Consider the following 12,299-nt stretch of genomic DNA (forward strand, 5'->3'; position numbering starts at 1 on the left):
TTGACTCAGGAATATACAACTTTTACTTCTACCTGTCCCCCAGAAGGAGGAAGATCTTTGCCAGAGAACTGAGAGGGAAAGAACTTCTATCTCTCTCCAAGGCATTAAGTGTTTTGCTTTGTATTTTTTAAAAAGTCCAGGGAATTAAGTTTTCTCCATGATCTCTTAATGGTGCTAATTGTCACTTGCATCCTTGTGCCCTGGAGGGTAGGCGGGTGGCTCTCTTGCCATCAGTATTTCTCCTGAGCACCTGAGGGAGGCCCATGTAAAGGGCTAGAGAGAAATGGGCTCCACTTGTACCTGGGAGCCCCACTCATTTTAAACCAGCTCTGTCCTATACTTTTGGACAGAACTTTTGTCTGATGGAAATGTTCTATATCTGCATTGTCCAGCACAGTAGCCCCTCATTTTTAATTTGATTTAATTTTGATTCATTCTAAGTTTAATTTAAATAGCCACAGGCGGCTGGTAGCTACCTTCTTGGACAGAGCAGCCTAAACTGTTATTTAGAACACACTTCACCTTTCTGGATCAGGAAATTTTTAGTTGCTTTCTTCTTTCCTGCTTGAATGGCGCCCCTTCTTTCTGCCACGCCCTACTAAAGATAAAACAGTTAATGTGTCCCTTTTCTCCTCAGAGGGGCTTGTCTTTAGAATTTAGTTCATTTGGTTGCCTTGCAATCTTATTTCTCTGATAGACACAAGAAAAATTGTGTCTCATGGATTATTTGGCTTTTTCTTCTCGCTGTTGGATGTTGGGATGTTGCAGGAAGGGGGACCCCTTCCAGGGCCCGAGAGTGGGCTCTTGTCTAACACTAGGAAATGAATTGTCCGAGGAAACACATGTGCTGACAAAGCAAGAGACGTGATTGGGAAGGCGCACCTGGGTGGAGAGTAGAAGGGTAAGGGAACCCAGGAGAAGTGCTCTGCCATGTGGCTCGCAGTCTCAGGTTTTACGGTGATGGGATTAGCTTCCCGTTGTCTCTGGCCAATCATTCTGACTCAGGGTCCTTCCTGGTGGCACGGTCATCGCTCAGCCAAGATGGATTCCAGCGAGGAGGATTCTGGGAGGTTGGCAGGACATATGGACTGGCATCTCCTCCCTCCTTTTGACCTTCCCTGAATTCTTCCGGTTCGTGGTAGCTTGTTAGTTCCACATTCCCTACCAGGACCTCCTGTTTAAGGTAACTCATGCAAGTGGCTACTATGGTGCCTGGCCAGGGCGGGCGGTTTCAGTCAGTGTTTCCCCTAACAGGAGAATAGTATTGACGTGCAGTTTTCTACATCTTAAGCAGAAGAGGAAATTTGCATTGATATCTAAAGAGTAAAAATTGATTAATGATGGTTTCTTGTCTCTCACCCTCTACTCTATTTTTAAATACTCAATTACACCATCCCAGATTTTTAAAGCAATAATAGGTTGGGAATATAAAAACTGGGGGTTAATGCACAAATATTTCTGTGACATTAGGCCTGAGGTGATGGGTTTCAGCTTCCTTCTTCAAAAAAGAGAGTATTAAAATACACGATGACTAAGATTACTTTTGAGCTCCAAAATTAGCATTATTTAACAGTTAATGATGTATTTTTGCCATCTTTATCTTTCTAAGGGGAAGCTTTTCTTGGAAGTTTAGGAAATATTTGTAGGATCTGCTCCCAGAGTTGACACATTGAGGATAAAAGGGTACATTTGTTACAGTCATCTATTCTGTGTTAGATCTTTGTCTTCATGAAATAAGCAATGACAAAGCAATTGGCCCTGGGGCAGTCCTTTGATATTTCTCTACGGTTGTTCTGAGTCTGGCGCTCTCAGAGAAAGCTGAGGAACATGGCAAAGAATAAATTCAGCACAAACAAGGCATTTGGCCAGTTCAAAAGGGTTTCATAACCCTTAGGCTCTGACTTCTGATTAATATTTAATTGATTGAGAACCTTCAGTATATAATGTGCACATTAGAGAGAAGGAGTAGTTTCTCAATAGATAAAATAATACATGAAAACAATTGCTTAGAAATTTGGGAAATGCTATTTACACACTACTGTCTCCTGTGTTTGCAAAGTCCTAGAAATAGTGGCTGTAAACATTGCAGAACACACATGGAGACACTCTACAAATATAATATTCCATACAAATTCTTCCATGGTAATAAAAATAATGCATGAGTTTTTATTTTATGTGTTACCTACATTCTTTACGCCGTGTCCTAGGTGGCAGAGAAATAAAAATAAAATACCCACACTCAGAGATTGTATATAGTAGTGGAAAAGACAAACAAAACATTACAAATATATAAGTGCTGTAAAAGAATTATGTAAGAGACTGTCCAGCCTTCTTAGGGAGCACTGGGAAGAAGAAACAATTATTTAAAAATTAGTGAAAACTTGCCAGATGAATAAAGAATGGAAGTCACAAGCAGAGTTAAAGGGGATCATAGGTAAAAAGAATGGGGGCATATGTACATAGCATGGCACACCTGTGAACTTCAAGAGTGAAGGTGGCAAGAACCTGTGATTCCAGAAAATAAAGGGAAAGGTGGCTAGAAAAGTTGGGAGGAGCCTTGAATACTTTACAAAATAGTTTAGACCTTAAGCTCTAAGTGCTGAGGAATGAGGACACATCTTATGCAAAGAAATGACATAATACAATTTGATTGGGGAAATCTCCTTCTTGTAACAGAACTGCAAGCCACAGGATCCTGAATCCTGCATTGGAATGGACAAATTATCACACAGATATTTTGAATAATGGATCAAAGCATGAACTTTAGAGCCAAAGAAAACTGGAAACCATAATGTAGACGTTGGCAGATTATTACATTCTCTTAGTTTTCTAATTTATAATCTATTCCAGACGTTAGCAAACTTTTTCTGTAAAGGCGGAGGTAGTAAATATTTTATGCTTTGTGGACCATATAATCTATGTTGCAATCATTCAACTCCACTATTTCTGCAGAAAAGCAGCCATAGATAATATATAAACAAATAAGCATGGCTGTGTTCTTAGGAAACTTTAAAGACATCAGAATTTGAATTTCATGTAATTTTCATATGTCATGAAATAGTATTCTTCTGTCGATATTTATCAACCATTTTAAACTGTAAATACCATTCTTAGCTCATAAATCATACAAAAACATGTGGCAGGCCAGATATGGTTTGCAGGCTATAGATTACTGATTTGGTAGAGGGTGCTATTAAATAATGTAAATTTTTTTGTAATAAAAAATTTTTAAATAAACTCCTTAACAAAGTGTGTAGCACCTGGTATAAGATCAATAAATATAATTAATACCGATGGCATTAAATAGAAAATTACTCAACGGGTTGGGAGCAAAAGAGAACCAAAAGAGATCAGGAGGGGAAAAGTCAGTGAGGTGAAGGTGACAGGTGTAAGTCAGAGACTCCGACAAAAGTGAGAGTATCAAGTAACCTGCAGGCTTAAAAGTTTTGAACAGAAGTAAATAAGAAAAATTAAGATAAGACTGGAGGCAGGAAGAATAATTCAGAAAGCTATTTAAATATTCCAGGAAAGTATCATAGAGGAAGAATTTTCCTCTACCTTTCTAGGTTCTTCTGGCTGGCCTAAGAATTAAATTGATGTGAGACAGATTAGTAAGAGAAAATCAAAACTAAAATGTAATAACATGTATACATGGGAGAGACCCAGGAAAACTGATAACTCATCGAAATGGCCAAAACCTTCACCTTAAAGACCATCTTCAGCTAAAGACAAAAGATGTCAGGGTGGTGGTTTGGGACTACAAAGGGGAGGAAGGCAATTGACCTGGAGATGGAAAAGTAAACATTTGGTAAACAAACGTTTGCTGGGCCATGCAGAGACAATGGGACACAGAGTGGGCTCTGATCTCCAGGCCCTGCTGAGTTTCCCCTGCCACTTCCAGCCCATTTTCTGTGCAAATACCTCTGGTGATAGCTCTATTCCAGGAACAGGCCCTCTGTCTAAATTCTTTTAGGCAGTTATGGGGAAGATTAAGGGTTCTTCCTGAGTCTTCTTTTTCTTAAAAATACTCAGCCTAGGTTACTCCTCATGCCAAAGAAATACATTTTGGGGTGGCAAATTTTGCTCTCTTACTAAAGAAATGATGGAGACTTAAACTAAGTTAGTGGGTGTAACGGTAACCATCCTCCTGGACCATGGGTGGCTGCTGCAGCCAGCTCACCTCAGTGGCCTGCTTGGATATAACTGAACCATCAGGTCAGGTCTCAAATTATCATCAATACATATTACAAGAACTCTGGCCTGGGACCTGGATTTGTCCCTTTTCCCTACTCCTGCCATCAGAAGTGAGGGACTAATCCCATGGTCATCTCCCTCAAGAGGGCTATGTCCGAAGACACATGTTCTTAGGTTGGTCACATTGAAAGCAAAGGATACTGATCACTGACTCAACAGCTTTTTTAGTTTTAGTTCCTCAAAACAGAGCAATCGCAGAAAGAAGCACCTCTTAGCACTTAGCAGATACTAATAAGTACAAGGCTACCTCTGCTTTCTCGAAACAGTATTTGCTCCACATTTGCTTTTGTTTTTTCATCTTTTAAGATAGCCACATCCAGAACTTTAAAAATCTTCCTATTTATGATCTGTATGAATGGTTCAAAGGTAATGAAGGAACAAAAAATATTCTTCAATTTGAACATCAGTTTTTATTACATGGAACGCCTAATGAGGAAATAATAATGATATTAAATGTCATTTTAAAGTTTTTCATTAAAAGAAAAAATGGGAACTTCATGGTAGGATTTTTAGTAAAAATAATGCAGTAAAGTCCTGCTTTGTCATACACTCTGTGCTCCCACCAAAAAGTGAAAAGAAAAACAGAAGTATATTTCCAGGCTCAAAAATAAGATAGGTGTCTCTGTTAATCAGAAACTCAAAGTAGGGAAGTAAGCTGAAGTCATGGGGCCCCTGTGCTCTGGGTCTGAAAGGAGACAGTACTGAATCTGGGCCCCTGTAGAGGAGGAAGGCTTGAATTGCTCTACATTAGATATGGCCCAGAGCCAGACTCTTTGCTTGGAGCAAAGATTCTTCCTGCTTGTGAAAAAAAAGCACATATGGAGGCCTAAGGATACAGGCAAGGGACACGCATTCTTACTATCAAGGACCAAGCTTAGTTACCCTCTGACTCAGAAAATGAATTTGTGAAAACCTATATCATCCACAATATGAAGAACCCCAAAATAATGTTATATGCCCTGGTTCTAGACTGCAGATTCTGGTGAGCTGAAAGGATGCTAAACTGCCTCAAAGCAGTGAGGAAAAAACAAGAAATGGGGCAATGAGAAAAAAAATTTGGCCTAGGGCATATATTTTAGAACACACAAAGAAATCTATGCTAAAAAAGATAGGCATCAAAATTATTATAACATTTTGTATTATTTTTTACGTAGCAATGTAACAAAAATTTACAGTATGCTATGACATACAAAGTGATAAATGAAAGAATTTCACATATTTAAAAAGAATTAAGGAATAAGGAAACAAAAATTGGCAAAAATAAAACAGAAACATACAGAATAAATATAAATTTTAAATTTTAAAAATAAAAAATACAATCATTTAATTTAATATTTTAATTGGTTAGACTAGGTAAAATTAATTTAATTAATCAAATTTAATGTTAATTAATTGAAAAACTTCAATAGATGGGATAAATTCTGTACTAATAAAAATTAAATAAAGTCAGTAAATTGAAAGATGATACTGTGTCATTGTCCCATGATTTAGCACAGTGAGACAATACTCCCACAGATATGGAGGTGGAGAGATTCTAACTAAGGAGATTAAGAGATTAAGAAAAAAATGGAGGGGATGATTGGCACAATATTTGAAGAAATTATTATGAGAATTTCCAAGACTTGAAGAATGACATGAATCCACAGATTGACAAAGCATTCCAAGTACCTAGACCATAATTCAAAACTAAGACCATACCTAGATATGTGATGGTGAAACTGCAGATGATCAAGCATAAATAAAAATAAATTAGAAGTTTAGAAGATACTAATGGACAAAAAGCATAATATCCACAGAAAAATAACTATTAGACTGACAGAAGCTTTCTCTTCTGCAAGAATTGGTGCAAGAAGACAATGGAGCAATATCCTCAAAGTGCTGAGGGGAAATCCGACTACCCAGAATTCTATACCCAGCTAAACTACATCAAGAATAAAGAAATTTTTTTTGTATACAGAGCCTAGGAGAATTTAACACCCATACTCTAACTTAAATAACTATTAAATTATATGTTTCGGCAAGAAGAAAAATGTATCCAGATGAAAGGCACAGGACACAATAAAAAATGACAATGGGGAAGTGGTATATGACAAAGGTTGCATTAGAAATTAGCAGGAAAATATGGAAAAAGAATCCATGAAACAGGCAAGGGTATCAAACAAATGATTTTAAGAAAAGGGAAGTTGAATGACAGATAAACATATGAAAAGATGTTCAATCTTTTTCGTGAACAGGAAATTAAGAGACAAAATTTCACAGGCTTCAGAGTGACCAAAATTTAAAAGACTGGACTTCCCTGGTGGCGCAGTGGTTAAGAATCTGCCTGCCAATGCAGGGGACACAGGTTTGAGCCCTGGTCTGGGAAGATTCCACATGCTGCGGAGCAACTAAGCCCGTGTGCCACAACTACTGAGCCTGCGCTCTAGAGCCCATGAGCCACAACTACTGAGCCCACATGCCACAACTACTGAAGCCCACAGGCCTAGAGCCTGCACTGTGCAACAAAAGAAGCCACCACAATGAGAAGCCCACACACCACAGTGAAGAGTAGCCCCCACTCACCGCACCTAGAGAAAGCCCACGTGCAGCAATGAAGACCCAACACAGCCAAAAAAATAAATAAAATAAAATAAATTAATTAAAAAAAAAAAAAAGACTGATACAAGTGTTGGAAAAAGAATATGGAGAAACAAGAACTATCACACACAACTGATAGATAGATAATTGACATAAAGTTAGAAAACATTTTCACAATATCACATACAGTTGAAGATGTGCATACTCTACTATCCAGGATTTCCAACCTAAGGAAACATGTCCCAAAACATTTATTGCAGCATTATTTGCAAAAGTAAGTGATTGAAAACAACCTATATAACAACAACAAAAAAACAGATAAATTATATTGTTTGTATAGTTGTAAAATGGATACTTAATTTTCTAGAGATACATCAAGACAGACAAATCTCAAAAACGATGTTAGGTGACAAAAAGTAAGCTGCAGAATCGTACGTACAATATGATACCATCAACATAACATTTTAAAGTATGTGAAGTAATAGTCCATATGAATATTGGACACTTACAAATATAAAAGTGAAAAACATGCATGGAAAGAGAAACACCATATTCAGAGTAATAATTTACCTCTGGCCAAATTATGGGAGGCAAATGGGATCACTATATTTTGTAATGATTAATTTTTTTAATTAAAAAGGAAAAACTAAAGACAAAAAAGTAATAAATGAAGATAATAAATGATTTCTATTTTTAAACAACTGCATTTCTCTGTCCAGTCTCACCTGGCTCCTAAAACAAGAAAGGGAAGTATAACAGGGTAGTTGGCAGAGAAAGGAGTAATGAATTAGATCAAGATTTTCCTTGTCATCACTGAAAAACACATGAGTAATTACAGCTCTGGTTTATGCCACATCCCTTAATTTTTCAAAAAGAAAAACAATGAGGGAAGTAACTGGAGAGATGGTAAAATATTTCTAGAGAATGCATTTGAGTTCTAGAAAACAGTAATTCTTGTACTGAATATACCTCAAAAATGCCTGGGCATGGACTTTAGAATTTACAGCTGACCTGGGTTATATATGTTGAAGCTGAGGGAAATGCAGGAAGCAAACATGTAAGTGGGCATTTTAAAAATTCTCTTAGTTTAAAATTTATGTAGTTGGCACAGCTAACAGAAAAATCACAAAATAAAATATCTATGCTCTAATCCTCCTGTATCTTTTGAATTTCAAAGTTTGACTATGGCTTTGATGTGCAGACTTCCTAACTCAGGGCATGAAAGATTGAGTGGACCTCTAACTTCTCTTTCCAGTAGACAGACCCCTGGTGAGGATGTGAAACTGGGCTGCAGCAGTGGAAGAGTTATGGCTCTGTGGCTGCTGTTTGCTGTTAGCTTTCATTTTGTTTCTCATATCCAGAGTCAATAAGTGGATTGTGTAGACTCCCTGGGTTAATAATTAGACTGAGTTGGAAGAAAGATCTTCAAATGGTTCAAGACTTCTTTGGGATTAATCGAAGAGAAATACTCAGCGTCTTCAGGGCTTGGTTTGCTGGTTTCTTTATATGACACTTAAGTGAGTTCACTCTGTTCTCCCTTTAAGTAGGAAAACCAAGGATGAGACAAAGATAAAATAGAAACATTCTAACCAGAGAACATTGCACATAGTCTACAGGGACATGATCCCAATACATGCTGCAATCTGAAGGCCTTCCAACTTTTTTATAGATGTTGGCTTGGTTTATGAGAAAATTCCAGGAAAAAATTAAGACTTTTAACATGTATTTTCAGTCTTCCCTGGATATCATCAGTCAAAAGCAAAAATAGGTTGAGATACTGAAGAACAAAATGAAAGATATTTAGCTACAGATTGAGACAAAGTTAGTAATTATTTGTTGAATGAACTAAGTCAATTTTGGTTTCTTATGTTATTGAAACTGAAATTTTCAACGTATAAAATTTAAACTAAGGATATTTCATTTAGGCTATAGATGTCCAAGAATCCTCTCAATTCTAAAATTTTGAATTAAAATCAATTTTTCTATAATACAAGAGATGACTCCAAGCCAAATTATGTAAAATATTTTCTTGAATGAAATGAATGCAAGTAAAACTTATCCAGTAGCTCCTACTGAAGGGTGAGTGGCCTCTGGCACTTTACAAGACTTTGGCTGAAGGATGGGATGTGGAGGAGATGCAGACATACATCAATCACAGTTATGAAAAAAATGAGTATTTACAAAGTTTTGTGATGAATTAACAACTCATGCAAAATAGAAATAAACATTTTTAAATTTCTGTAGAAAGAAGAGTTTGATAAACATCATAAACTATAATCCTCACAACATAGGATGGTTTGCAATGTTATACTTAACATTAAAAATGTGCTAAGTTCACACAAAGAAATAACTGATTATTGAAACATTTATCCTTGGTTAGAGCCAAAACGTAATTTCTTCTACTGATCTATTATTAATGTCAAATTTTCTTGGCTTGGGGAAAAGAAAAATGAACTAGGAATCTGAAGATACAGACTCTGCCATGTCCTTGTTAAATTACCTTTGACAAGTAATTTAAAGTCTGAGTTATCATTATTTTTATATGTTGAATGATGATATTAATATTTGCTCTTCCTAGATCTCAGGGTTGTTGCAAAAGGCAAATGGAAAAATGAATATGAAAGTTCTTTGAAAGGCAGAAATCACTATTTACTGCTAAAGAGAACACTCAACTCAGGAGTACTGAGGAGTTTAGTGTCTTACAGATAATAAAAATATGTGTAAAATTCTAATAGGTGTAATCCTTGGCCCTTCCAAGTATTGATAATGGCCTTTTGCTCTTTTCTTAATTCCCCTTTCTCCATTAACTTTCCTTCTGCAGAACCTCTTCCCGTAACCAGTGTTTCAATATATGACTATAAACCTTCTCCTGAAACAGGAGTCCTGTTTGAAATTCATTATCCAGAAAAATATAACGTTTTCACAAGAGTAAACATAAGCTACTGGGAAGGTAAAGACTTCCGGACAATGCTATATAAAGGTAAGAGGCAAAAGGAAGATGAAAAATGATGACTATTACTTTTACATGATTTTTGCCAAATGGTCTTGCTCTTGCTCTGAAGAGGTCTTATAATTCACTATTTGGTCATAAATGAACCAATAAAAATAGTTACTGATGCATGAAAATATTGTTATGAGGAGTCTTAGAATGTCTGGTTCTTTAGAGTCATGTGTTATGCGTAAGCATAAGAAAAACTCAAATTATTGTGATTCACATGTTATTCTTGCCAAATATTATTCCTGCATGTCTGGTGCAGGAAACAAATTCAAACTTAAATTTAGAAGCACCTCACTTAACCATTTCTTTCTGAGTGTGTTAGGGCACTTCTAGAACTGGGAAGCTAGAGAGGTGCCTTTCACAAAGTTTCACTTGGAGATGGTCCAAGATTATTCTCAAATGCAAAAGACAATGCTTTTTAGTTCCTTTGTATATATTCATCTGTATGACTAGCTAAATGATTGCATTAATATACAAAAATCGGTTTCACTATTTTTACTGGCTTGATGGGGCCTTGAGAGAGAGGAGAGCCTAGGGGAATTAATAATTTCGAAAGAACTCAACTTTTCAGGGGCAGAGGCAGGTCAAGAGGGAGAGGGATAGGGAGAGAAGGAGGGAGGGCCTTTGGGGACTGAACTGGGAAAACGTAAATATTCTCAGGACCCAGTACCATAATATTTATCTGCAGAGAGTGTAGATGATGGTCTCAAATTTGACTAGTTGTAACTGGAAACTAAGTAGAGGATAGGTACTCAACCACATAGGGCATGATATCCAGAAATATCTCACTTTGACTTGCTGCTTTTACAAACTCCTGAATCTTCCATGGATTTTTTTTAATGAGACATTGTTTAAAATATATGCAGTGAATTTACAGGGTTTTTAAACTAAAAAAAAAATCAAATAAACATAAATAGACTCCATAAATTACTGCATTTTATTTTCAATGAAAACAGATTATCTGCAAATTAATAATTGGGACCTTATTTGCTTTTTGATCACATGCAAATATAAGTTCAGAAATAATTGAAAAGTAGTCACTGAAACTTTTGTTGAGCTAAATGCCATGAGTTTAAAAATAAGTTAATTAAGATGCTCTCTTTTTAAATTTAATTAATTTTAAATTATTTTTGGTTTTTCATTCAATAAGTGGTACTTTTTGTTTCTCTCATTTCTTTCTAACTTGGATTGGATTTTTAAATTTATTATTATTTTCCAAATAAAATGTTTTCCAAATAAAATTCAAATTTTTTATTTTCTTCTTTTTTCAAGCAGGTCCTATCTGCCAAATGACAGACAAACTGTTTTATTTTTAATATAGGCTATATTCTACAAGTGAGACTAGTGAAAACATTTCTTGTAAAATTCTTTTTTCCTAAGTCGTAAATTGGCAAAATACCTTGGGTTTTTATCTTAAAGTAAATGGCTAGCAGAAATTTAATCTCTACAATTTCTATATGTTATTTTCTCCACTTAATACACCAAATGTTCTTGTAATAAAATTTTAATTCCATTTGTATCCAATCCCTGCAGAAAAAAGCCTTTCAGTTTGTGTCCAAAAAAATCCAAATTTTCATCTCTAGCCTTATATCAATTTTTTATTACGGACCATGCCAGAAGTTGCAGGAAATATTATTTTACGGATAGTTAGTCATAATTGTTCAGAACTTTCTAGAAGTGTGTGGCATTTAGGAAACTGAAATTTTAACATAATTGTTTTTTTCTTCTCAGATTTCTTTAAGGGAAAAACAGTATTTAATCACTGGCTGCCAGGAATATGTTATAGTAATATCACCTTTCAGCTGGTATCTGAGGCAACTTTTAATAAAAGCACTCTTGTGGAGTACAGCGGTGTCAGTCATGAACCCAAACAGCACAGAACTGGTAAGTCTTCCAAAGAATCAAAATTAGTGAAAATATAATTAAATTATATGTTGTTATATATATACTTTCTATCATTCTAAGGAAAATTCTGTTCCAGAGCTAAGAAAGAAAATAAATATGTATTTTAGTAACCTAAAACAAATTTTCTATCAATGTAAAAGGAATTGAGCAAAATATTAAATAAGAAAAATTTTAAATACGTCAATGAAATCATAGATTTATAATCTTTGAATTTAAAAAATTATGTGATACTACCAAAAGTTATAATTAAGTAATTTAACTGGATCAAGTGCACATCAGTTATTCTATAACCTGACAAAATACTCACATGACAGAAGAACAGATGTGAGAGGTTCTACTACAGATTATCAGATTATTAATTTTAGTAGCATCACTAATATGAAGCACAATCATAGGATGGATGGATGGATGGATGGATGGATGGATAGATAGATGGTAGGTAGATGGAAGAATGGATGGGTAATATAAATATACACATACTAAATATCCATTGCCAATACCAATATGACTGATATTTTTTCATGCCTAATGTCCTCAAGTATTCAATAGGAATGCAGGAGACACA

The 12,299-nt window shown here is 35.5% G+C and overlaps 1 protein-coding gene across 3 annotated transcripts in view; it reads left to right on the forward strand.

Moving 5' to 3' along the window:
* The window catches only part of PTPRO (protein tyrosine phosphatase receptor type O), a 233,484-nt gene that overhangs the window by 125,650 nt on the left and 95,535 nt on the right, over nucleotides 1-12,299 (forward strand). For all 3 annotated transcript variants that reach the window (XM_059935363.1, XM_059935361.1, XM_059935362.1), the window contains exons 3-4: nucleotides 9,653-9,811; nucleotides 11,561-11,713. In XM_059935363.1, coding sequence (XP_059791346.1) covers nucleotides 9,653-9,811; nucleotides 11,561-11,713 — 312 coding nt within the window. The remainder of the gene's footprint in view (nucleotides 1-9,652; nucleotides 9,812-11,560; nucleotides 11,714-12,299) is intronic.

This window comes from Balaenoptera ricei, chromosome 10 (assembly GCF_028023285.1).
Source record: "Balaenoptera ricei isolate mBalRic1 chromosome 10, mBalRic1.hap2, whole genome shotgun sequence".
NCBI lineage: Eukaryota > Metazoa > Chordata > Mammalia > Artiodactyla > Balaenopteridae > Balaenoptera > Balaenoptera ricei.